At 41.9% G+C, this 27847-nt stretch overlaps 2 protein-coding genes across 7 annotated transcripts in view; one reads left to right on the forward strand and one right to left on the reverse strand.

Annotated features, from left to right (window-relative positions):
- Positions 1 to 26937, forward strand: TSPAN15 (tetraspanin 15). Of its 3 annotated transcripts, XM_083503233.1 has the most exons (8): positions 6 to 672; positions 5847 to 6032; positions 8372 to 8446; positions 12982 to 13077; positions 14982 to 15098; positions 18883 to 18930; positions 20287 to 20403; positions 25727 to 26937. In XM_083503233.1, the coding sequence occupies exons 1-8, from the start codon at positions 571 to 573 to the stop codon at positions 25877 to 25879; spliced, it is 894 nt and encodes a 297-aa protein (XP_083359359.1). In that variant the 5' UTR covers positions 6 to 570; the 3' UTR covers positions 25880 to 26937. The 3 variants fall into 3 exon arrangements, with proteins under 3 accessions (XP_083359361.1, XP_083359360.1, XP_083359359.1); XM_083503234.1 differs by lacking the exon at positions 18883 to 18930 and having other exon boundaries at positions 5 to 672; XM_083503235.1 differs by lacking the exons at positions 18883 to 18930; positions 20287 to 20403 and having other exon boundaries at positions 1 to 672.
- The window catches only part of LOC310706801 (broad substrate specificity ATP-binding cassette transporter ABCG2-like), a 29727-nt gene continuing 28773 nt past the window's right edge, over positions 26894 to 27847 (reverse strand). For all 4 annotated transcript variants that reach the window (XM_083503083.1, XM_083503082.1, XM_083503080.1 and 1 more), the window contains one exon: positions 26894 to 27438. In XM_083503083.1, coding sequence (XP_083359209.1) covers positions 27291 to 27438 — 148 coding nt within the window. In that variant the 3' untranslated portion in view covers positions 26894 to 27290. The remainder of the gene's footprint in view (positions 27439 to 27847) is intronic.

Raw genomic sequence — 27847 nt, forward strand, 5'->3', positions numbered from 1 at the left:
AGGCTACTTGTTGTGTTAAGGCTGCCACCACACGTGAAAGACAAATTTATTATGACATCAGCGCTTGTGAATTAAACGTCTGCTTCATCCGATGCAATGGAGCATAGTAATCAAGTGTCAGAAACACGCACACACGTGTAGACGCTGGAGCTCGAAGAGAACGAGCTGAGAACGCGCAGCCTGAGGCGATTCAATCAGAGCTTAAACAAGCGCAGCGGGAGCCCCTCCGAGGGCGCGAAAAATCCCCGGAGCTGCGGCTCGTTTTGAGGCGCGAAAGCGGCGCAGTCTCCGACTAGCTGCCGCTCCAGGAAGCCGGGGCGCCGTCGCTTTCTCGTCTGTCCCTTCCCGGCTGCCCTCGGGGACACAGGCAGGCTCCTCCCGCCGTCTGGCGCAGGCGAGCCGCTTCCAGAGCAGAGCAGAGCAGGCGCCGCCGCCGCCGTAGCTCGCGGCCTGGGGCTCCGCAGGTGGTTTACGGGCGGGCGGGCGGAGCAGGAAGCGCGGCGGCAGCGGAGGGATTATTGGCGGAGGGGAGGCGCCCGGGCCGCGGCAGAAGCAGGCCGAGGGAGGAGGATGGCGCGGTCGACGGGAGACTCGGAGCAGGTCCGCTACTGCGCGCGCTTCAACTACCTGTGCCTCAAGTTCACGCTCATCACCTACTCCACGGTGTTTTGGGTGAGTGCGAGGGGCGGGCTGGCCGGACCTCCGTCAGGCGGCGACAGCAGCTCCCCTGTAGTAGGGTGTAGCCGCCGAGCTGGGGCAGGCAAGAAAGGAGGAAAGCGGGGCGACGAGCAAGGAGCTGCCATGGGGGGGGGGGGAGAGAGGAGAAATGCCCCTCCGTGCCCGCGCGGGGTTGCCCCAGGGATGCCCTCCTGCTGCCTTTTGTTTTTTTTTCTCACAGAACCGGGGCGACCTGTTAGCAACAGGTGTGGTGCGATGCGGGTAAGGCTGCTGGAAAGAAGCACCAGGAAACGCGCCGCCCAGCCGCAGCGTTTGGGAAGCTGAGGGGGTTTTTTGTTGTTGTTATTGTTTAGGGAGTTGCACACAGAAACCACACACACACACACGCCTCCTCCTCCTCCGAAGACGCCGGGGCGGTCCGTCCAGTTGCAAAGGTTTCCAATCCCACCCAGTGACGGGAAAGCAAGCAGCTCGCTCGATAAGCACGTGCTTTTATTTTTTTGTCAGTGGGAGGCTATTCCGTGGTTTAAAATAACGCCGATTTCAAAGTATGTAACGGAGGAGACCCTTCAGGGGTGCGGTCAGAATAGCTGTAGCTTGACTTGTGCGGTGAATTTAACTGTAGGCTTTTAACTTGGCAAACTAGTGCCCTGACTCAGTCGAGGAAGGGAAAAAAGGCATTAAAGTGCTTGTGACACCTGCTGCCTTTCTCTAAAGCGATCATATGCTGGCAGTGGCTATTAGAAAAGGCAGAGTCACATTTCCTTGTCATCTCCTCTTGCCCTGAAATTTGCTTCTGGTTCTGTCGAACCATTAATAATAAAATAATTCATTTTTGCAGTAAAAATTGTTTAAATAGAAATCGTCTCTGAAAATTGTACATATGCTTAATTTTTTTGTGTTGTCATGCACCCATCATTCTGCAACCAACATTGCAAACACACAGGTTTGTTAAGAAGTGCAGAAGAAGATAAAAACCATGCATTTATGTGGCCTGCATAGTTCTGAGTTCAAAGTCTCAATTTTTGCTTGTGGCACACCCCACATTAGTAGAGAGGGAAATTTTAACCTATAAGGAAATATTTAATGAATTAGTCACATGGATGAATTGATAAGAGCTTGCAGGTCTAATTCAAACAGCCTGTTTTGTTTACAATCACCACCATTTCCTTCCCTTTTCTCTCTCTGCTGTGTTGAATATAGACTAGACACCTTGGGACAGGGAACTCTGTGTGCTTGTTCTTTGTAAAACACTTATTACACAGTGACAGTGTAATATGACTGACTGATTGAATAATATTGCTCCCAATAAGACTTATTCCAGTAAAACCCCCAAGCTTTCATGCTATTTGAAAGACAGTTCAGCTGTCACTTTGGATTGTATTCATACTTATACTGGATTAATTAACCATTAACACATGAGGATCTGGACTGGACATAATGTTCCCTGTTACTATGAATAATAGTTTATGCGGAGTGTTAGATACACACACGCTTCTCTCTTCTTCTGCACTGGCTTTGGTCTGGAGAGCCTGGTTTGTTTAAACTAGAGTTCCCTGTTTAGATGAAATAAGAGACTGTGGCTTAATGTTTGCTTACTAATCAGTACATTATTCCAGGGCCAGGAATTAACCTAAAGCTAAAGATGAAAAGAGGGGCTTTAGTTTAAACAAACCAAGATATTTGCACTGAAGAGGACTTGCAATGGGAGGGGCAAAAGAGGAGCAAAAGGTTTTGACACTCGTTCTTGGCTTCATGGTTTATGAAGCTAGGAATAATTAAGTCTGAACTGAACCTTACTTTGTTCATTATTGTATCTTCAGATCTGTGACTATCGCTCAATCAATACACAACACCGCTTAACTAACATGTAGCTCAGTTAACACACAATGCCCAACCATGAATTTGTGGCTGGAAGTACCTTTGCGAGTTTGCACATGCTCTTATTCCCTCCCCTCCTCCACTTCCTGAGTTTTTCTAGCTCACATTGCTGTGATGTCCAGATTGGCACCTTATGATTTGTGCTAACCTCTGAATCATGGTTTGCAAACCATCTTCAAAGCAACATTTCAAATTCTGTTTAACATCATGGCAAACTATGGTTAGTAAACATCAGGAAGTAGATGGAAGAGGGTAGATTGTGGTCTGTTGGTGAACTATTGGCCAATTTTGGGTGAACAACCTAGTTCAGGTGTGGGTAACATATGCCCCTGCAGGTGTTGCTGCACTCCATTCCCATCATGCTTGCCATTGGAGTTCAACCACATGTGGTAGCTCAGAGGTTAGCAACCCCTGATCTTACCTCCTTTAAGTTGTGTTGTTGGGTTTCTTGCAAAAAATGCTTGACTACGGTAAATGCATTTTGATCTCTTAAGAAAAGAGTGCTTTCATTGTTTAGAGGACTTGCATTCTGGATATGAACTCTTGCTTTGTAAATATGAAATATTTTGGTGGACCCCTGGGCTTCTTAAGAAAAATAAAACAAGACTTGTCTTGTGGGTATCGTTAGAGTCTTTCATTGGGCAATAATGGCTGCCTCAACAGTGAGTAAGCTGAATGAGATGAAAGGTTAGGTAGCAGTTTCTCAGTCAAAATATTGTTCTGTTTCACTGAAGTGAGTTGAAGAGGTTGTTGGGGTCATGGAACTACTGTAAACTTAAGATCCAGTTAAAAGTGCGAATGTAGAGGCCTTATAATTGTGTTTGTGTGTGCATTGTAGCTTTCTGTGTATTAATTATAGGAATCACTGCCGGATAATTCCAGTTTTCATCAGCATAATTCTACCTACATTGGGGGACGGAACTTGCCGATCTGTTTAATAATGCTAAAAATCATTTTAGAAAAAAATGGGTATTTTTTAATGGCTCAAGTTTAGCTGGAACTGTTTGGATCTTCAGAAGGTGTCTTAGAGGATCCCGGGCTGATATCATCTGAAGGATTACTCACTTTCTTCACTCTATTTAGGCATCACAGCTAATAGATCCTCGACTGAAATTCCACTGAAGGTTCATGCTGTTCTTTATCCTTATGGGGAAATTCCTTACTTTTGTGTGACGCAAGCTGATTTCCTATTTACAGTTAAAGTTATCTGTATTCCAGGCGGCAAGGATGTAGGTCCCTAGTTCCCAGTTCGTTATTATTAGTTCTCAGTTCAACAGAGAGCTGCATGAGCAGCCTAAATGGGGAACTGAATTTCGTAACATCTTGGCACCCCAAAATGAGATTTGGGGCTACTCATACCTTACATCTCCATGACTGGGAGGCTGTTTCCTTCAAGATACAGCAGAGACATGTAGGGGCATTTCCCTGAATGTGCAAATACCTAAGTGTGGATGGGGGCAGGGACAAATGTTTGAACCCCTGATGCTTCTCAGGATGACATGCATGAGGCTTTTGAAGCAGGGCTTGTTTGTGCACCCTTCCTCCCATCCACAGATAAGAGCGTTTGCATATTCCGAGAAATGCACAAACATGCCTCCTTATTCTCTCTGGTCAAAAGCTTTGCTTTTGCACAACACACGATTCCACCCTGGTCATTCAGTGTCACAGTGTCAAGCCTTATGTTATAACCAGCTCACATATGCCCAGGAAGGCTGGCACTTCTTTGTATCATGATGCACACATTCCTATTTATGGATGAAGGCTTCAACCAAAAGTCAGACTTTTCTAGAAAGAAGCGACTTAAGAACCTCAAATGGAGAGGCCTCTCCCAGCCAATACACTTTTGTCATAAAAGATTGGTGGGAGGATCACTCCTTCTTTCTCAGTTTATTTTAAACTGCCTTCTTTGGCAGTTTTTCTTCCTCAGAGGAATTTTTATTGAGGGAAAAGAGACCTTTTTAAAGCTATGCTTATTTTTAACTTTGATAAATGCAATGGTTTATATTTCTTAGAAGTATATTTTGGCACTGCTTTTTTATATATATAAAAAAAGGATTTCCCCTTAGTTCTCCGGCCCTCTTGGTTATTGATGGGAGAAATTTTGAAGCTGTGAGTGTGTTGAGGTATGGGAGCTCTAAAAATACAATTCAGGATTGGTCACTGAAGACAGGAGAGACAGGACCTTTCACCCCAGAGCTAATAGCACTGTGGGGAATATTTCCACCAAGATCATGGTTGAGGGGAGGGAAGGCTTAAACATCCCCATGTGCTGCAGTCCCGACAAATTTAGATACTGTATTAATATTTATTAAATCAAAATCAATTTGCATTGGATGATCATGGAGCAGGGATAAACTGATTTTCTCTCTTCTAAAATGTTGAATAAGAAGGCTGCTGAAAATAAGTAGACACACAGTTTTAAACATTATTTTCGTTAGCTTGATTCAGGTAGAACAAGAACAGAAGAAATATTACCCTGGACCAAACCACTGCATCTAAACAGTCTTTAAACCTCTTTTGTTGACCAGCAGCATTATACTTTCCATTTTTAAGTTCGGAATAGAGTAGTTGCTTTGGAAGACAATAATCAGGCATCCACACAACACGACCAGTCCAACGAAGTTGATGTTGAAGAATCATTGCTTAGACACCGGTGATCTTTGCTTCTTCCAGTACACTGGCATTAGTTCACCTGTCCCGATTGAAATGCAGAGTGTCTGAGGACTGGGACATTCACAGGGAAACCAAAATGCTTGTTTACAAAGCTATTGTACTACCAACTTTACTGTATGCTTGGGTGTCTCTATAAGGCCATTAAGACCAGAGTGTAAGGCTACCTCGTGCACCACTATTATCAAGAAAAACAAACATCGAATATTGTGGCACTTTAAAGATTAACACAATTATTGTTTTATTAGTATGAATCTTTTATGAAAGTGGCACAGGACTCTTGGCTGAAGTGGTTTGTCTTCTGGAAATGTATCAGTGGTATCAGTTCTGCTACAGAACAGTTCAATAATGTTTTGGTTGTGACATGGCCTGTTGGAAATACAATCTGTCCCTGATTTAGGGACCAGACAAAATAATGCTGTGTGCTTGATGCTTCCAGTTTGCTGTTTTTTAAAAAAAAAAATCAATTCCACCTTTCAAGATTCCTGCTAGTTTGTACTTTTGTGAAATAAGCAGTAATTTGATTTTCTCTTTTTAATAAGTCAGTTTAAAATACAGCCATTGGTTTGGTTTGGAAAACAACAATAACAAACACTTTCTCTTTCTTTCTGTTACAGTTGCTAGGAGGCTTTGTCTTAGCCGTTGGCATTTATGCAGAAGTTGAAAGACAGAAATATAAAACCCTTGAAAGTGCCTTTTTAGCTCCAGCCATTCTTCTAATACTCCTAGGTATTATAATGTTCCTCGTTTCCTTCGTGGGTGTGTTGGCTTCCTTAAGGGACAACTTATGCCTTCTTCAAGTTGTAAGTACTTTTATATAAGTAGGAGTCTACTTGTAACCTGAACTTGATGTTTATAAAACTTATTTTGATCTCTATTCTGTAAACAGCTTTAAGACGGCTTAGCTAATAACTTCCTTCTTTGGATAAATAGCAGAGAGAAAGGAAAGTACAAGATGGATTCTAATTTAACCACTGTAATCGAAGTTGTCAAAGGCAAACGCTTTACTTTAGTGGCACTTAATCATGGTTTTAGAGAAATTGTGGGTGTAACTGGAAAAGCCTGCTTAAACAAAAGTAAGATTTATGTAAGAAAAATGCAATGTAAATTCAGGCATACAAAATGTTTTTATATTTAACAAATATTTAACATGTGTTTACATAGCTTGATGTTAAAAGCCGTCAGGATAAAATATTTTCATTCACAAAATGTATTTACTTATTATTTAAACTGAAGTCCATTGATTTACTGCCTCCAGGTTAGCAGAGGTTTCTTTCACAGCATGTATGCTTGAACTTTCTCCATCTACATGGTGTTTTTTTAATGTGTCATATTTTTATATAACGTATTTATTTATGAAAAGAGCCCTTTGATCTAAAGTAGCACCATGATTCCTTTTGGGGTAGAACCAGCGATCGACATTTTCACATCAACAGTAAAACAATCAATATGCGTAAAACAATCAATATGCAAATTAAATTTAGAGCAATGTTGAGAATGAAAAGTAAACAGCAAGAATTCACTAACACTACAGTGGTACCTCCGGTTAAGAACTTAATTCGTTCTGGAGGTCTGTTCTTAACCTGAAGCCTCCCGCTGCCGCCATGCCGCTGCTGCACAATTTCTGTTCTCATCCTGAAGCAAAGTTCTTAACCCGAGGTAATATTTCTGGGTTAGCAGAGTCTGTAACCTGAAGCGTATGTAACCTGAAGCATATGTAACCTGAGGTACCACTGTATTGGCCTCTGGTGGGGTGTTCCACTGCCAATCTCACGTATGCACGTGAATTGATGATTACAATATTAGAGCAGCCCACTCGCTCTGCAACACTCAGTCAGATGTTTATTAAAGCTGACCAAGAAGACGAAATGCAAAGTATAAAATACAAAACCACAGCCTACATGAAGCCAATGATTTTAAAATGACAAGCTCAGAACTAAGAATCATAGCAGGCCTATGAGACATTACAACATTCGGAAGTCTTGCCACCTGCTTAATAATAAACGTATTGATCCCCTCAAGGAAGAAACTTGGAAAATTCTCTGAAGATCAGTTAGGAAACTGTTTCGTAAGTGAATATATTGTGTGCAATCTTCTGATAAAATGACAGAAAAAGAACTGACCCTTTTGACCTCTGAGAGGTCATACAGAAAGCATCTGCCTAACTAAAGGGAACTAAGTTTTGAAGTGAAACATTAAGATGGGCAAATCAAATAGCTGTTCTGTACTTTGGCACCTAGCAACTACAGTGGTACCTCTGGTTATGTACTTAATTCATTCCGGAGGTCCATTCTTAACCTGAAACTGTTCTTAACCTGAAGCACCACTTTAGCTAATGGGGCCTCCTGCTGCCGCCGCACGATTTCTGTTCTCATCCTGAAGCAAAGTTCTTAACTCAGGTACTATTTCTGGGTTAGCGGAGTCTGTAACCTGAAGCGTATGTTACCCGAGGTTCCACTGTATGTGCTTGCATGGTGCTGGCTGCAGCGCCCCCATGCCACAAGTGTCTCCTTGATGACCAAATGTAACAGGGAGAAAGCCCCTCCCCTTTCCGTTTGCCAGATTGCGATGATTTGTGTTACCCTTCTAGTGAGTTGCCCTCACCAGCCAGTGCTGCATGTTTCAATTTCAAAGCCTTGTAAATTTATAAAGAAAAAAGGGGGAAGAAAGAAAAATAACACCCCTCACGTTAACCACTCAGTAAACTTCACTATATTCAAATGTCTGAACAGGTATCCAAACAAAATGGATTTTGTTTGTAAATAGTATGTTCGAATGTAGCAAGGGCAATGGTCTTTGGTCCATTGTGTAATAGAGTCTAAAACATGAGTGCTGCACAGAACACAAGAGAGGAGGATGAAGGCGGCTTGGGGACCTGACTGGTGCCACAGGTCTGCCTTCATCTCCTGTACTGTGCTGCTGCTGCCGCCTGCTGCTCATCCTCAGTAGTTGAGAGGCAAGATCATTCCCCGAGGCACATGGGTCTTTGCAGAGTAGCAGTGGCAAGTGCTCCGGTGGCACTGCCTCATCTACAGCAGTTCTAAAAGTTGCTTAATTTCCCTGGAAGTCTTGAGTCATGATTTCAGTGCTGAAGATTTTAGATTTTGTATGTTTACGTAATATTTTTGAAATTCTTTTGCAGTTCATGTACATCTTGGGAATTTGTTTGCTCATTGAATTAATTGGTGGAGTTATGGCCTTAATGTTCAGGAATCAGGTAAGAAAACTGAAATATTCAAGAAAAGGTACCTTTAAAAAAACTTCTCCCTATTTGTTATGGAAAAATGGAACCAGTACTCATTTACCTCAAAGCAAAATTACTGATTATTATGGAAGAGTCACAGAAGATCATGTATTTGAGTAGCAAGATTGCAACAAAATCAGGGCTTGCAAACACTACTGTAAAAATAAAATTGCATTCTGGCACTCCTGATTCTGTGCCCTAAACAACTACGTAACTTACAGAAATCAAGCAAATTTTCATAATTTCTTACTTTGTGTAATTTATTCTTCAATATTCACTCTTGCCGGCTATATAAACTCTTTTTATCCTTCTGGCTTTTCAGCAGGTGTTTTCCACAGTTCAAAGTGTATGTTTTTACCTTAAAGGCTAAAACTATTACCATTAAAAAAAATGAAATATGAGATTCTTAGGAAGTTAGATTCAGTGCCTAATACCACACTATATGTTCAGTAGGCTGTGAGTTTAGTTTATTTGTATGTATGTTGTTTTTCCGTAGTCGGCTGTGCCCAAAGCAACTCATTAAGTTATCAAAAATACAACATTTGGGGAAAATCCAGTTTGTAACCAAATATCAATGTCAGTGAATTCAAGTAAGGCAAAAGCTTTTCAACCAGAATAGGATAAATTCAGTATTACAAAGAAACAATTAGACTTCAACAGTTAGACTTAAACAATATGTATGAATGAAGCTAATAACACACTTCAAGTGCTGCTCTTACAGCACTCCAAGAGCCCACACTGGTCTAAATACATTTCGGAGGGGGTTGGGGGCTGCTCATCACCAGGCTAGATGGTTCACAATGGGCTCCCCTTTCTGTCTTCCAGAGGAGACTTTGACAGCAGCAAAAGGGAAGTTCCTGTTAAGGGCCAATTTGTTGAATTTTTCAGGCTTTAAAGAATCTTGCGTGTTTACTGTAGTAGGAAATGAAAGAAAGAAAGAAGATGGTCTTTACTTCCAAAAAGAAGGAAATACGTATATGATGCCTTGCCCTTCCTTCAGTATTCCTTCCTTTCAAAAGACACCCATAATTGAGTATTGGCAAAATGAACATTAACTGAAGCTAAAAGCCTGGTAGCTAATAAACTAAAGATTCTGTAACTGGTTGGCAATTCTAACATTTTGTCATAAACTGGGAATAGCTTTGAGTGTTGCCAGAATATAACTTCATAGTGCTTTAGGAAGATAAGGATCAACAAGTTGTCTTTGGCAGTCCGCTACCCCTCTGAAGCTTCCAGTCTGCCTGCTGGCTTTGCATGTGTGCAGTAGCATAAATACGATAGAATGAGACAACTTGCCTCTGTGCAGCCTGGATACGAGCACAATATATAGGCATCAAATATCACTCAATACATTATTTCTTAGATTATGTTATGTGAAGTTTCTTTTCAGAATGGAGAAATGCAATAACATTTTCAAGATGCCAGATTACCTTGTTCGGAGATTTGCAAATCAGGCAGCGTGGTACCACTGCAGCTTCACATTGGCTCTCTGCCTGTGGTCTAACACGATACAGGACATTTAGGCTGTAATCCTGCACACACTCACCTGGGAGTAAGTCCCACTGAAGTCAGGAGGGCCTACTTTCTTCTTAGAAGACATGTATCACATTGCTCCCATGCCTTGGGAAAAGACTTGAAGCACAGTAAGTTGGTGAAAAGGTTGTATATGTTAAAATATAACAATCAGAAGAACTGTGGAATAATAGCCAAATCAAACAAATGTGAGCAGAGGAAGTTAGCTCAGGTGTTGGAGGGCAGCCTCCCTTCTTACATTCTGTGACTCCCCAGCCAAAGATTGGAATAACCATCCCTCCTTGCAAGGTGAATCATGAGCTGTAGATGTGCCTCAAGCCCCAGTGTTCAGAAGCTTTCATCCAGGCATGCAGCTCTACTCCAGCGATCACTCAGCAGCACCTCTAAAGCTTCTTGCTTTGGATGATAACTTGTGGTTGTTCCCTGCCTAAAAATGCCTCATGGTACCAGTCAACTGTTGTTTTAATTTCCTTCATCAGCCTGCACAGAATGCTTCAGAGGCGATCGGCTTCTGCTTGTTTGCGTCCACCCACTCACACACAACAGCTTGAAAATAGCTCTAAGCACTGGCAGATGGACCCCATTGACCCAGTGAGGGGCAGGAATATCATAACTGATTCTGGGGTGCGGAATATAGCTTCCCCCCAAAAAACTAAGAGAAACTGCTTGATCACGTGGGAGAACCCAACTCGAGTCTCTTCCAAAGTGAGAGGGATAGAGCAGACTTGTTAATTGGACAGCAGGTTTTTTGCAAAGAGCAAGAGCAATTCATTCTGCGTAGTGAGAACTTGGAATTTCAGCAGCAGCATCCTTAAAAGTCCACAACTATTTTAAACTTGCCTGAGCATCAGTTCCACAAGGCATGGATAAAGACTTGAGAGCCTGCCCAGGCATAGAAATTCCTACCCGCAGCACTGTAATGTCCCTTCTTAACTTGAAATAATGAGGCATACACTCATTCTGCCTAGGCCCAAAGGGTGGAGATGTAAATTACTTCCTTCCCCCAAGCTTCTCATTTTACAGGTAGGTTTCGGTCAGCCTGTTCCAAGTGCTAGTAAGCAATTCTGAGCCATTAGTGTTTTGGAGAAGCGTGGAGCTTGGTGTTTCCTCTTGCAGCACAAGCTGGCCTGACAAGCCTGTTTTGTCTCTAAAGTTGACGTACAAGTCCTCTGATTTGCAAAGGCTTGTCTACCTTGAATGTCTAACTCAGGGAAACTGATTGCTTGCTAATAAAAGTGAAATGAATAAAAGTTTGAGATAATAGGGACCCCCTCACACACATAATAAATTTTCAGTTATGATGTTGTACCTTCAGATGCCTTTCCTCAAAGTAGTATTTCTGTAGTGTGAATATTGCATTTTCCTACCATTCAAACTGAATATTGTATCTGTTTGAAAAAGAATGGTGCACCAATGCAGACAGGATTCAGCCTGAGCAGATAGAGATCTTGGGCCTCGCAAGTTGATTTTTTTTTTTTTTTGGAAGAACTTGGCCATTACGGGATGTATCCTGCTATTAGAATGATACTCATGTGGGAGATAGGTATTTTCTGGTTTGTTTTAAAGAACCATTTTATATTCCAGCATTAGATGTTGGGGACAACGGTGCTGATTTGGGCCCCACACTGTGGGTGCCCAGCATGACTTGCCCCCTGCCCACACTGTGACATTATGATGCACATGCCATGACATCATGATGCACGCTGTGGTGTCATGACGTCATAGCGCGGGGGAGGACACAAGCTCCAGCTGCACAGCAACTGGACCCCTCCTGCCAGAACTCACTCACTCACTCTCTCTCTCCAACTCCACGCTCTCTCTTCCACCCCATGCTTGATCTCCCTGCTCTTTCTCCCACCCACCCTGCCTGAACTCTGTGCTCTCTTCCACCCCAACTCTACACTCTTTCACCCCCTAACTCAACACTCTCTCTTCCCCTCCTGCCCGAACACCACACTTTCTCTCCCACCCCCCGTCTGAACTCGGTGCTCTTTCCATGCGGTGTGGAGTCTGCGTGCCAGCTCCTGCATTTTGCGGGTGCCCAGCCCCTATATGGGAAATTTTCTGAGTGCTTGGGCACGCAGGACCCCGGGGAGATAGTGCCTATGATAGGGGCGTATGCAATCTTCAAATAATTTTTTGTGTGTGGACAAATTGGAGTAGAGGAGAGCTTGCTGGTACCCACCACTTGTTGAAGGGAGAGATTACAATCTCCAGGTTGGAATGGTATAGTGGGAGAGTTTTTATCTTCTAAAGCAGTAAAAATAAAGAAAAAAATCCAAATGCTACAAAATTGACATTGGAAGGATGTATTATTTGTTACTTATGATACATCGCAGGCATTGTCCAACAGTTAATAACCATATTCCACGCAGCAATGTAAATGACAGGAAAAATCACATTTTCCTATTGGCAAAATACTCCCGTTGGTATGCTGGGAAAATGCAAAAATCCTTTAACAAAGCCACTTTTTCATTAAGTTAGTTCTGTGGATCCTACATAGTGGTCTAAGTAAGATATTTCACATTTATTGCATGAAAACAACTATTAAACCATAAGCAAACATTTGCAGGAGTAGGTTCTTGTTTTCCTACAATTTTATATATTGACAGAGCCTAATACCAGACTAGTTCTTGCATATTGCTTATTTTTAGGGCTGTCAATCAGTTACACATTCTTGACCCATAATCTGCCTTTGATTCTTACATTAAATTGTAGATATCATCATCATCATCTTTCTAAGATACCAAAGGAAGTGTGAGAACTTACAGCATGTTAAAAATTTCTCTTTCATTTCCTTTTCTAGCAGCTTATCAGAACTAAGAGTCTAAAAAGCATTACAATCATTCTCAGCCCCACTGCTGAATAGACTTGTTAAAACTTGTTGCCGGTTATAGATGGTATGAGTGCATGCTTATACTTTTTTCTTTTCAAATTATGTGTGCTTGATCTTATTTAGTTGTTTTTCCCTTTAGACAATTGACTTTGTAAATGAGAACATCCGAAGAGGGATTGTGAATTACTACGATGACTTGGACTTCAAAAACATAATGGATTTTGTTCAAAAGGAGGTTGGTTTTTGGATGTCAAATTAATCAAACAGTAGTAGGCTATTCATTGATCCCATGTGCTACAATATAGCAGTAGCTTCCAGCTATTTGCTGTTCAGGTGGATGTGTTGGGGTGCTCAATGCTGGGGTGGCTTCCTTGCTGACAGTGGACCCCCCCCCACTGGTGGAGGCTGGCAGAGCTGGGCAGGGGCATCTCTCCATTCAGACCCCTCCATCATGGTGAGCTGGGGGTTTGGATGGCTCTGTTAATTGCTTACAATTTATATGATTTAGTTTCCATACAAACATTTTTCAGGCACTAAGGTGTTTGTCGGAACTTGAAACCCTTGCTGAGGGAAATAGGCCATTGAGAGTTAGAAATTGTTTTGAACCACGGCTGTGTCTTATGCCATAGCATGCTTAATTGACTCATTGGTTTGTGTTGAAATACTTACTGGGTTGCTTTTGCCTTGAGCTACAGAGATGTTAAATGAAACGGAAAAGTTGGATATTTTTTAACATACAGAGAACAGCATGTGTATAGATATATAGATGAAAACTCCCAACATTTAAAAGACAACTTTGACTTTATGGTGAAGATTTTGGACACAAGCCAGAAGAGAGTTTCTTTTGGGCAAACTAAATTGAAATGAAGGGAAGTGTGCATAAACATAAATGCTCATTTCAATGAGGCTTGCTCAGAAGACCAACGTGGTGAATTGTGTTCCTTATAAGATATTTTTTAAAGGGGACAGCCTTCTTTTAAAAAAAGGTCAGGAACAAATTGTTTTAGGCGTGTACTAATTCATAGCTTTCCAAGTCGCCCTTTTGTTAAATGTATACACAAAGTTTTAGAGTTCTCGTAAGTAACTGGTTTATCCTTGTTTCGGTCCCTGCCAATGAGATGTTTAGTTAATGCGTTAATGATTGATCAACAGTGTTTAGTTTTCTAGTTCTTGTTTTATAAATGAAATTACATTAGCTATTCTCTTTTACTCTGTAATGATACTCATAAAATCTGGGACGATTCTGTGGTGCGTAGTCAAAGCTGAGAAAATTTTGATGCGGCAAATAGAAACTGAAGGTCACAAATGATGCAAAGGAAAGTTTAATCAATCATTTTATGATGCTTATTGTAAATAGCGCATCACAATCCAAATGTTTTTTGAGTTTGACCTTCAGGAGTGTAGTCATCAGCAGATCTCTGCTTTTGGCTGTGGCTGTTTTGCCTGAAGGAAGATGCTACGTTCAAAATGTATGGGGATTTCATGATATTTTAGCCATTAAATTAAACACACACACACACACACACACACACACACACACACAAATAAATTACGCAGTATTCAGAACTTTGGCTAGATAGCTCCTGCCCTTTTTGTTCCTATTTCAACCCTACACATTCATTGCTTTAGTGTTTTTCTTTCCTTTTTTGCAGTCAGACTAGACATCATACAGCATAAATTTAAAGCAACATATTGGTCAGCCTTTCCCAACTTGGTGTCTTCTGGATGTTTTGGACTATTAACTTACATCAGGTCCAGCCAGGGCACCAGGTTGGGGAAGGCTCCCTTATACCTATAATTTGGGGTTCTAAAATGAATAGGGATTGCTTTGGAATCTGGTAGGATCAGGCCTTGAGACTTCCTCACAGAGTTCTTTACAGGCTCTTCTTGCCCCAGAATAGAGCTGCAAACAATATACATTTTGGTGGTTTTGTGTTCCATATGTTTAAATTGGTGATTTGTAAATAATGTTAGGCACCTCCACACATGCCTATAATAATAATAATAACAACAACGAGAAATTAGGACATGAAGCCTCTATAATAATCACAAGGTTTTATTCTTACTGATAATAAGGTTCTAAATTTCTGCGACAAGGATTTGTCTTTGTGTAACACTTTCCCCCCCCCCTCTTCAAAGTTCAAGTGCTGTGGTGGTGAAGATTTTAAAGACTGGTCAGAAAACCAGTACCATGACTGCAGTGCCCCAGGACCACTAGCTTGTGGAGTTCCTTACTCTTGTTGTGTCACAAACAAGGTAAAAGTTATTTATTATTCTGGATTAATTTTGCAGTTACCTGTTGGTTCCTCACATTTCACCAAATAATTTTTTTTTCTATGAAAGAAAATCAGTCTGGCAAGCTAAAATTGCCACCAAGAATGGAGATCTGTACACGGAAGGGTTCGTTATGTGATTCGTCTTGCTTGATATGATCTGTGCACACTTAGACTATGTGTAACAAATGGTAAGCAAGTGTACATTTTCCACACAAAAGCAGATCACCCAGAAACAACCTTGGTAAGGATAACAGGCTCTTTCAGTTCAATTTCACAAAAGGAAAAGTTCTAGGAATCCTTTTTAAAATAAATTGGTTTATTTGTGTTGGTTTTCTACAGATATTTTAAGTACTGGATTCCCCTCCCCCCCTAATATTTTTTGAAGCAAATGAAGAATTATATCCGTTTTCTTCTAGGCTGTTTGTGGAATTAAAGATTAATTATACCATGTCACCTTTTCCTGACCAATTAAAAATAACCATTAAGAAATGTTTCCAAAGAAAGCCTAGTAATAACATCATATCAGTATGATAGAATAAAAAGCTCAACAACATTTGAATGAATTAAAAATTGACGCTCCATTGAGATTTTGTGACAGAGAGGGTGATAATAGAACGTTGTTTAGCAAAATATTTTTGCATCTCTTTTTTCATTATTACCAAATGAAACCAGTAATGTTCCTATAAATAGTATTGCCCTTTTTAGGTTATAAGAGAACATGTTACCGTGTATATCACAGAACAGTCCTTGAAATCTTGCAGCACCGTCTTGTTAACACTCATTTGTCTGGAGGATGCCACACCGGCAGTCTTTAAAAAATAAATCAAGATGAATAAATCTTAGCCGCTTGACATGTTTCCAAAACCAACTTGGCTTTTGCACTGGAAATGTACAGATGTGAGCAATAATTAGTCATTTACTCTCTGGTCATGGAAAAGTACTGTTAATATGTGAGGGCAGCGTCTCTATCTTTGGACAAATTTCATGCAGTACATAAGATTCAGATACTGATACCCAGATGTAAGTGGCTTCCTATGACAGCCAAGCTTGGGGGCAGCCCACAAATTTGCTTGCCAAGGAACATTTTTGGGTCCAAGCGTGTTTATGTTCTGCCATCTCTGGCATGGTACTGCTCATAGAGCCTAGGAGGGGGTGCCTGGGCACAGTCTGCTCAATTTCTCCTTCCACCGGCTATCAGAGCTTGACAGGACTAACTCCCACCTGATGGGAAGGCAGGATTAGGAATGACCTGACTCAGTCCAGTGGCCTCCTCCCACATCTTAGCAGAACAGAGCCAAGGATCTTAAAATGAAAAGTTGGCAGCCCTATGTGCTACTCCCATATCCTGTAATTGCTTAGAGTGATTCTGCAGACGGACTGACCCTGATTAAAGAGTCTTACCATTGCCAGAATGGCAGAGGCTGTTTTGCTGCCCTGCGAATGAACAGGCATAACTTTCCCTCCAACCCTCTTGCCTAGTTTTGCAGGTGTTCAGTGTGGTAGATCCTGAAAGGAGGAGATCTGCCTGTGGAAGATCCTAGCTGGCTAGCAGCTTTGATGTCCAAACTCTAGAGCAGTTTTATGGCTTCCTTTGAAATTTGTGATTATTATTATTTTTGCTTTAGGAGGCAAGTTAAATATACTTTATACGTGTGTGTGTTTGTGTGTTGCCACTTTGAACAAACCCCAAAAGGGTGGCAACCCACTTGACTCATGATGGGAAAGACAAGAATTGGTGGTACACAGTATTCAGCTGTGTTCTGTGTACATTTGCAGTACTAGTGGAAATTGTACTGGCTGGGCATGAGCTGGGCTCAGCTGCAGTTGAAGAACAGACACTTCTGTTTGCGTGGAACATCTGTCACGACGCTCAGTCTCACGCCTGGAGGATGCTTTAGAGCAGTGTCCCTAGGGCAGCACCATCTTCAGAAAGATGACAGCCACCAAGAGTCACTGCTGAAGGAAGCCTGTATGTGGCATCATTCCCAGTGTTAGGACATAGTACCTAGGAAGCCACCTTCTACTGAGTCAGGCCATATATATATGTTTATCTAGCTAAATGCTGCCTGGCAATGTTTCCAGGGTTTCTGACAGGAGGCTTTCCTCGCCCTTCCTGAAGATCTTGGGGATTAAGGCTGGGACCTTCTGGGACAAAGCACAAACTCCATCACTGAGCTGCAATCTTTGTTGCTGAGAAAGCACTTTCTCCACTGCCACTCCTGCCGTCAAGGAAGCATCTGAGGCAGCCTATTTTGTTGCCCTTAAAATGCACCTCATATTTGCTACCTATAAAACAAAAGGTGCTTTTTCTTCCACTATGCTCAGTAACATGCAAATGTAACTGTTTGCACTCTGAAGTGGCTTGGCAAAGCTGGAGATCTTTTAAAAAAAATACAACTACCTATAACTTAAATCATGACTAGTTTTATTCAAAGGTTTTCAACTTTGGCATTGCCAGTTGGTTTAGATGATAGAAAAACAATTTAACGATTCCTGACATAGCTTCTGATGACTTTCTCTCTTTATTGGAGGTCCTTCATCTTGCTTATTGACCCTTTGCAGGTTTCTGGAGCATCCCAGGACACACCTCACAAGTAGTCAGTGCATTTATGTGTTATGTATTGTGAATAGTAACTAAGGGCACAAGGTGCTGGGAACTTCTCTGTAAGCCACACTGAAATATGCCTCACATGTGACTAATTTCTATTCCGATACCACCTTTTCAATGGAAGAAGTGAATTCCATGCAGACTGTGTTTAGAGAGCTAAACTTGACAACTGCACACACCCACGTTTCGTTGCAAGTATAGGCACTTGGAAAGTACAATTGCTGTGCACATAAAACTTCCTATAGGAGAATATAGGATGTTGTTCAGCAGAGATGACTGGAAATTAATTGAACAGAAGCACAGATTTGTGTTGTTCTATTCTGTTTCCCCTTTGTATTTTGGTTTAAACCAATTCACAAACCAAGAACTGATATATTGAACCATATATTGCAGATATTGCTGCAAAATTATTGTGCTATTTTTTTGACATGAGAAGACTTGGCTTATTTATTTGTATCATTAAATACCCAAATGATCCTTGCTTATAAAACTCAATAATATTTTTTTAAAAAAAAACAGCAGCGGCACAAATTTGTTCTTAAGTGATTTCTTCATTTGTGCAAGAGATGTTCCCAGTGGACTTGGTCAACAGTAGCAGCAGTATCGTGTGGATATCCTTGTTCATGCCTGGTTTCATAGTAAGGAGAGTTATGATTCATAAGTGGCATTCATGGGCAAGATTCAAGGCTCAAGTGCCTTAACAGCCCTCAAGGTTGGCCATTCTTGTTCACAAGAGAAACTGTGGCCTTGTGAAACGTGAACACTGAATAAATTGGGATATTGTCAAGGGCTGTGTAACTGCAAACTGAATTGTGAAGCTTGTTGTAAGTCTTTGAGCTTTTGAAATTTGGGAGATTGTAGTAGTAATTGTGGCGGTAGGCAACTCATTTGTGCCAACTTCACACTTTTATGTGAAAGTACCTTCCAAATAGCATTGAAAATACTTTCCACAAGAAGCGTAGCAGGGGCTTTTAATGCTTACAGTCACTGTTGTTTTCCAGTTTACTCACTGTACTGTTTCAGGCCTGGTAAAATGAAGACATCCAAATATATACTGATTATTTCATAGTTTGCATTATCCAAAAATTGAAAATAAGCTATATAAATATATTCATGTTGCACTATACTCATATTGTGAAATATGTTTTTCCCCCAGACAGCAGTTATCAATACCATGTGTGGATATAAAACTATGAATGAAGAGGTAGGAACATATATCCCCCCCCCTATACAGTTTGCTTTAAGCCATTTGAAATGATCTACTGTTTGAGGGTACAACTTGCAGTCTTGTGTCTGTACCATCAAGCATTTCTGTTGCAGACCCAGAAAAGGAAAACTCTCCATATCTTATTTGTTCCTGTGCTGTTTTTTATGCCTTTGCAACCTACACATGCCAAGAAGAGCGTGTGTATGATTTGTAAGGCTCCAGTTATCTTCATCACAAATAGATCTGTTTGTGGGCACACCACTATCTGCTGTTTAAGGCTGAGGTAAACAGATCTACTTCTGAGTAAATGCCCAAGCAACAGGGTTGTGTTGTTGTTTTTTTAAATAAACACATTTTCTGTGATTGTGGGCAATTCTGCAGTGAGGTTACTGCTGACTTCAATGGAACAAAACATGGGTGCGGGGAGCAAGATGAATTGGCTGTTCTTTAGACCTAGCATGTGAGTAACAGCTGGCACAGAAATACCAGTCTGTTGTTGAAGTTTCTTGCAATGCAAGAAAGCATTTTAGGCGGAATTAAATGTTCTGCTAAGGCAGCTGTTGCATTTGCAGTGTGCATTTCTGCTTGCCAGATGAAACCATTCCCCCCTTTTCCTCCCCTGTTTTGGGGGTTCTCCTGACCCAAGCAAATCTGAGGTAGGGGTCACTTGGGGGACAGTGCCATTGGGCTAGGGAGACTAGTTGTGTTGGCTCCCACTAGTGCCAACAACTGACTTAAACACAGACCTATGTCTCAGGTTGTTGGTCTGGTAGTGTTGGCCTGAAAATAGGAATGAATTGCTTTCCATCTCTCCCATCCCTTTGCAGCTTAAGATTGGGATAAGATGTAACCAATGGAACTGGAATGGCAGCTTGAACTCAAAAGTAATTTATTAAAAAATATGTACTCTTTCAAACAAGTCTCTAGGGATCTCTCAGGGCACCTAACGTTATATAAAAAATCATTTTAAAAATCCAATTAAATCATAACGCAACCAGTGTCATCTTATAAATAAATCATCGGCAGTAAACTGCCCTGGCTGGGGGGGGCAGTCTCTTTTGAGAGGCGCTGCAGAAAAATCCCTGCTCTTTGGCATTAGTCTGGACTTTGACAAAGAGGGAATTGGAAGCAACACCCACTCAGACGATCTCAGTCCTAGTATCTGGGGAGGCGCAGTATATGGAGTAGACATTTTCAACCTGCCACGTAAAACCCACTGAGATCCCAGCAGTAAACTGGGAATTTCACTTTGTGTGAAATTCAATGGGGCTGTTAGCATTGAATACAGGGCACATATTGTCTCAGTAGACAAATCAGGCTGCTTACTTAAAAGTCTCTGTTGTTACTTTACAGCGCCTAAGTGTTCAACACGTGATATATGTGAGAGGATGCACAAGCGCTGTACTGATTTGGTTTTTGGACAACTATGCCATCATGGCTGGCATTCTGCTTGGTATATTGCTGCCACAGGTAAGGCTGGCAAGACTCTAAAAGGAAATATTCAGGACAAGGCCTTGGCTCCTTCCTTCCTTGTTGGTTTGTGAGCCACAGTTTGCAGCTTTGATGCGTGGCATGGGGTCAGTTGTTTCCTATATGTGTTTTGGGCTGTCAGAGAAGGTGGCAAGCTTCTCTGTTATTCATTGGTCAGTTTGCAGTAGAGCTGGACCCCTTTCAGTGTGGTCCGTAAAGACAAGCAGTAAGACCTGTGAAACTTAAGTGCTTGGGCATATATTTAAAAGACATATATATATATATATATATATATATATATATATATATATATATATATGCAGGTTTTGGTGTCCTCGGGTGTCTTCCCGTGTAAAAGTTGGGGTGTCTAGGCGACGTTTCGACGAGGTCTCACTCGTCATCTTCAGGCTGGTGCTTTCGGCTTCTTGTTACTGGAACAGAGCGGGATCTCAGTGTTTGAGTTCCTATAAATACTGTAGAGGGGTGTGGTGTATTGCCTCAAAGGTTCTGGGCAGAGGGGAAGTTCCCAGGCTAGTGTTCTTTTCTTCTTTTGTTCCTTAATTACTTGAGGGATATCTTGAGTGATTTCTTGAGTGATATTCTGAGTACCACTTAGGTGGGTCATTAGGTGTGGATTAGTTGCTAAAGCCTTCGTGTCTTGACCTCTTGAATTTGTGAAGAGTTTTTCTGGGAAGATGGCTGTACTGCACTTAGTTGTGCTTTGGCTTGGCTTCGTGTATAGGGGCGAGCTGTGGTTTTGTGCCCTGTGCCAGCCAGATCTGTGTAGGGATTGCAGGGGGGTGCAGCATCCGGAGTTGCCACTATGGTTTGGTTACTGGATGGTGTCTGTAATTTATCTGTGGAGAGGGTCTGGGTTTGGGTCTGGTGTGGTTGATTGGTGGTGGTGTTCTGTGTGCCTCTGGATCTGGTGTCGGTTTTTGTGGGGAGGGCTAATTTCCAGATGTCTGGCAGGCGGGACGTGTCGTCACGCTTGTTCATGTTGTGAGGGTGTTTCTCTATCTCGATGGCTTCCATGATTATTCTCTTGTGGTGATGTTCCATGTTAAAGAGCAATTTGGAATCTGCAAAATTAATTTCGTGTCCTGTTTCTTTCATGTGTTGGAAAAGAGAGGAAGATTTTTCTTCTTTTTTGACGGCATTCTTGTGTTCTGCGATACGTGCATTTATTCGTCTGTTTGTTTGTCCAATGTACGTGGCTGGGCAGACTTTGCAGGGTATTTCATAGACCCCTTGGTTTTCCAACTGGATTTTATCTTTGGGGTTTCTGAGGATATTGGCTATTTTTTGGTTGGTGCAAAAGGCTGTTTTGATATTGTGTTTATGGAGGATTTTGCTAATTTTATCTGTAGTGCCCTTGATATAAGGAAGGAGGGCCATGCCATTGTTTTCTTCCGTGTCTTGGTTTTTGGGGGGTGTTTCTTTTTGGATTAGCTTCTTAACCCTGTTTTGCTGGTATCCATTGGCGATTAACACATTTGAGAGATTCTGTAACTCAGTTGTCAAGTGGTCTTTGTCAGCCAGGCGTTTGGTTCTGGAGATGAGGGTCTTGGCTACGGAGTTTATTTGTGCAGGGTGGTGGTGTGATTGAGCATGTAAGTAGCGGTTGGTGTGTGTTTTTTTCCGGTAGATAGTGTGTCCTAGGGAGCCATCAGGTTTTTTGTAGATTAGGACGTCAAGGAAGGGAAGCTGGTTGTTGGCTTCTATTTCCATAGTGAATTGTATTTTGGGGTGTAGGCTGTTGAGATGTGTGAGGAAGCTATCTAGTTTTTCTTTCCCGTGTGGCCAAATTACAAAGGTGTCGTCAACATATCTGAGCCAAAGTTTGGGTTTGTGTTCTGACTTGTCTAAAGCATTGGTTTCAAAGTGTTCCATGTACAGATTTGCGATGACCGGTGAGAGGGGTGATCCCATAGGTGCTCCTTCTATCTGTTTGTATCTTTGTCCATTGTGGATGAAGTACGTGTTGGTTAGGCAGTGGTTGGTCAGGTCCAGGATGTATTCGGGGGGATTGTATTTGTTTTGAATGGCTGTCAAGGCTTCATTAATGGGCACTTGTGTGAAGAGAGATACAACATCGAAGCTCACAAGTAGGTCATCGGGATGTAGGTTTTGCTTCTTTATTGTTTCTATGAACTGGAAGGAGTTTGTAACGTGTGAAGAGATGGATTCTGCATAGGGCTGAAGTTGCTTAGCGAGAAATTTAGCGAGATTTTGTAGAGGTGAGCCTATGGAGCTGACTATTGGTCTGAGTGGTGTTCCTTCTTTGTGTATCTTGGGGAGGCCGTAGAGTTTGGGGCATCTGGATGATTTTTCTCTGGGGATGATTCTTAGCTGGATTTCTTCACTAATAGGAGAGGCTTTTATTTTGGATTTGGTGGTTTTTTCCAGATAGGTGGTGGGATCTGTTTTTATAGGTTGGTAGGTAGGGTCTTGGAGTAGATTTGATAGTTTTGCTTCACAAATTCAAGAGGTCAAGACACGAAGGCTTTAGCAACTAATCCACACCTAATGACCCACCTAAGTGGTACTCAGAATATCACTCAAGAAATCACTCAAGATATCCCTCAAGTAATTAAGGAACAAAAGAAGAAAAGAACACTAGCCTGGGAACTTCCCCTCTGCCCAGAACCTTTGAGGCAATACACCACACCCCTCTACAGTATTTATAGGAACTCAAACACTGAGATCCCGCTCTGTTCCAGTAACAAGAAGCCGAAAGCACCAGCCTGAAGATGACGAGTGAGACCTCGTCGAAACGTCGCCTAGACACCCCAACTTTTACACGGGAAGACACCCGAGGACACCAAAACCTGCATTCCTATACCCGTGAAAATCTACGAAAACATATATATATATATATATATATATATTTGCTTTCGTAGATTTTCACGGGTACAGGAATGCAGGTTTTACTCTTACACGGGAAGACACCCGAAGACACCAAAACCTGCATATATATATATATATATATATATATATATATATATATATATATAAATAATAATAATAATAAATTATATTTTGCTCTTAGAACTTTTGAAAATCCTTTATGAATGATACCATGGAAAACATTTTTACAACTGACTAAATTGCTTCATGAACCAGATTGGGTAATGAGGCTGTCCGTTGACCAGCCTTGGTGTTAATGATTCTGACGACTGCCTGGATGATTCCGATGCTGCTGGTCTTGGAAATAAGTAGCCCTGGCAAGGATAACTAATATAAATGGTACGATATTGTCAGAGCTGCTCCCAGATCCTAGCTCACAGAGGATCACGCTAGCCAGCGATCATTAAGTAAAAGTCTTTATTGAGTTACAGTTTCCATTCTCAAGCTGCTGCGTGCAACTCTACGTCTTATGCGTTAGATCGGCGAAGCTCCGTCTGAGTCTCCGCCCCTTGTACACCAACTTAATATCCTAGCCCTGCTCCACCTTTTCCGCCTGACTGTTCTTCTCTGGGTCCCTCTGCCCCCCGGGGTCTCTTCCTTCCGGGATTCTTCTGACGCCGACCCCCCGGACCCTCCTGTCTCCTTGCGCCGGGCTTTAGGACCTGGCTCCCTTTCCGGGCTGCCTACTGCGCCACTTTCCTGTGCATTTGAACTTGGCGCGCGCGCCCAACCTTCCACTTTCCGTCTGACCGTTTCTTCGCTCCCCGATGGAGGTGTGGCCACTCCTGACTCGTGTCCTCCCCCCTGTTGTGAGCTGCCAGCGCTTGATCCCTGGCGCCCTTCCTCTTCCCTGCTCTCTGGTGGTGACGCTGGTCCCGATTTCCAACTGCTCCCCTCTGAGTCCCCTCTGGCTCTATCTTCCTGAGGTGTCCCCCTAGGCTCCCCCCTTGCCCTGGCCACTGGTGCTCCTTTCTGTGAATCTTCTGATTCACTGGAAAGACTCGGAGATCTCGGGTCGTCGTCATCACTCATCTTTTCTTCTGCCTCCTCCCCCTCGCTCTCTGTTTCCTCCCTTGCCCTTGCCTCTGCTCCTGAACCCCTGACAGATATGTTGAAAGATTGCAGTTGGCAAGGGTGATCGTGTCCTGTTGAATTAGCGTTTCCGAACAAAATATTTGTGGAAATGGCAAACATTGCACATCAAACCATATATGTTACACAAACATTACCTCATTTAAACAAATTGGGAAGGAAAGGGTTTACAAGCCCTCCTGTTTTCCTCTCCTTTCTAACCAAAATGCTATTGCATATGTCCTCTGAGAAAGTATGACTCCCATGAGATTTCGGGGCTTTTCCCCATGGCATGCTAGCAGCACGCTAGAGAGGGAAGGGAGAAATCCAGGGGGATTCCAGACTGCGATTGAATCCCACCTGAAAATACTCAAACGAGTGATTTGGGTTGTACAACTGCAGTTGATTGGGAGGTTTTGTGCAACAAACTTGCTTCCCCCAGAACCAGACTTTTAAAGTGATGAGAAGATACACTGGGAAGTATAGAGTAATGCTTGCTTTGGCATGTCTTCTGGAAGCAACCCCAATCTCTCTGCTTTCTCTTCTCGTGGCATTTGTAGCACTACTCCCACTTCCTCTGTGCCATCAAAGAAGTCTAAATTAAAGAGGAGGGGAGGAGGGCTTAGGAGGATTGTGATCCTGGCACCAATAATGTTTTGAGGATCGGAGTGGCTAGGAGGGAGGGAGATTTCTCAAAGTAGCTTGGAAAATGTCAGGCTGTTTTTGACCTTTTGGGAAATGCCTTGGCTTCCTTCAAAGTTGTTCCATTTTGGTTTGGGGAAGGCTTCCTCTTGTCTAACCTTTGTCAAGAATCTCAGTGATTGACTTCCTGGGGGATTATATTCAAGCATCCATCCTTTGGATGGTGTATCGATTCATTGCTGTCAGGTCTTGCTTTTCCGAAAACACTTTGTTTTTTTGTGTGAAATTCCTTAGCTCAAGCAGCAATAGTCTGAGATCCATTTCTCATGTTTTTAGTACTTTGGGCACTGTGCAAATCATGTGTGAAGTGCACCAAAGTGCAAATTTCAGCACATTTAGAGTTATGGGTCCACACCTGCCTTTTGTGAAGGTTTTTAAGAGGACAAGTGCCAAATTTTAATATGCCTAGGTTATCCACACTTGTTGCTAGGTGCACGTTATAGAAGCATAGTTGTTAGAGAATCGGAAGGGACCTTGAGGGCCATCTAGTCCAACCCCCTGCAGTGCAGGAATCTCAACTTGTGTCCTATCTATCTGAGTACAAACTTTAAAATGAGAATTGTTTCCCCCAAATGAGCAGGAATTGTAAACAGTTAGTGAATGGTGCTATTCTGATCATCCTCGTCACTTTATTTTGCAGTTCCTTGGGGTTTTGCTGTCTTTGCTTTACATCACCCGAGTAGAAGATATAATTGCAGAACACAAGCTTAACGAGACTCTGCTTGATGGAGGGAGACGGAAGGCGGACATTGAATTTACTGGCGCTGGGTGCTGTATGTGTTATCCTGAGTGATCCCCAGGTATTCCTTTAAGAAAGACAAATGACTAACATCCCTTTGCATTGTGCCTTGACTGTAGTCAGAACTTAATGTGATTTGCAAACAATAGTCCTTAGGGAAAAAACCTCCCAATTCTTTCCAGACCTTGATTAATTAATTTTTTGCTCTGAGCGTTCTTAACAGTTTCACTGGCTTTGAGCTTGAAATGTGTTGTTTCTTGTGGCATCTAAAAATCGAGCCAGTTTCCTGCTTTACGGTAAACAGTATAGCTAATCTGGGAGGGAAATGGTTGTGAAAATTAATACAATAATTATTGTAGCCAAACTGACTATGTACAAGGGCTGCTTACGTTCCCTATGCAAGGATGTCACTAACAACATAAAATCATCTTTACTTCTTTCTATTTTTCTAGTCATTTTCAGAACATGGTAAGATTACCAATGCAGGGGGCACAATCTCAAGTTCACTCTAAAAGGATCTTTTGGTGACTTTCCCACCTCAGAACGATGGTTAGCTTGAAGTAGCCATTTCCTAATTTTTTCCAAAGGATATTTGCTACTTTGTTTTTTATTAGCTGACTGAATTCAGGCTTTTTAAAAACTTGAAAGTTTCGTGTAGGTTCTTTTAAAGACTTGGGTCCTACCACTAGGCAGATTTATTCACGGCAACTGCAGATCATACTATTTTGTGGGCATGTTCAGTTTTGGGTGGAAGCCTGTGTAAGTAATACTTACCTGTCCAAATTGGAACGTTTAAAATACTGTGCAATCATGTTTTGATGCTGCTTCTTATGGGTTAGGGAAAGCACTCTGGAGGCCTTGATTAATTTTGTGCCTTTCTACTATAAACCACTATCTGGATTAAGTCAGATAATGGCAGCTTGCTTTGATGCCAATTTAATTTCCTAATTTATATATTTTTGTATGATATTTGGTATCCCTGATTAATTTGAGTCCTGTATGTATTGTGATGTACTGTATTTTTCCTGCCTATTGACTGGAATTCTGGTGTGTAAAGAGATGCAATTCTTTATATAGAAAATAAATTTAATGATTTTGTAAAAAAAGAAAAAGGAAAACTATTTTTAATTTCATAACCGAACAAAATAAGTTATTTTCATAATCATTGCTGCTAAGGTGAGGAACCAAATGCAAACCAAGACATGCATTTTTTAGTACCACTGAATGGTTTTTCAATCAACAGGTCACATTGACAGCAGCGTGACACTTTAAAATTTTTATTTTAAAAAAAGTGTACAAAGAGGAGGTACATTCCTGCTCTCTTACTCTTCAAGAGGAGCGTAAAAACATCTTAATTTGGCAGGCTTTCACCATTTTTTTAAAAAAAACAAGTCCTAATTTCATAAGATAGAGGAGAGACTCCAGCAGGGTAGCTGTTCTCCTAATGGCTCATTAATGCGGTAGTCTATTTCCAACGGTTTACTCTCAAGAGCTGCACGTAAGCAAAAAAGAGGAAGATGCATGCCAAGCAGAAGAGGGCCAGCTCATTCTCCCAGAAACCCCAGGTGCTATAGTCAATCTCTTGGTCCTTCATGTAATGCTCTCCAGGGACCCTGAAGGAGGAATATGGGAAGTAGGCTGCTGGTAAAAGCCCAGTGAACCCAGACCTTCTGAGCATTGCACAGTACCCCCATAGCAAACAAGCAGGCAAACATTGTTGAGAAAAGCTTCTGGAATATTCCAGAAGCTTTTCTCCTCTTACTTTGCAAACCTGCATCTCATTTTTCAAAAAAAACCCCACTGAATTGTCTTTTTATAAAAATTAAATTCATGGAAAACAGCTTGTAATGAGACCTATCAGCTGTGATAGCTAAAAGGTGCAACTTCAGAGGCAGAATTCACCTTCCCGCTCAACCACAGGAAGAGGGGTTGGTATTATTTTTGATTCACTATTTCTTGCTCTCAGCCATAGGATGCTTGTGGTTCTTCATGAGTGCAATGGAGGTGGCCAGGGCCATTGGA

Source organism: Podarcis liolepis, assembly GCF_965112155.1.
Source record: "Podarcis liolepis genome assembly, chromosome: 5".
Lineage (NCBI taxonomy): Eukaryota > Metazoa > Chordata > Lepidosauria > Squamata > Lacertidae > Podarcis > Podarcis liolepis.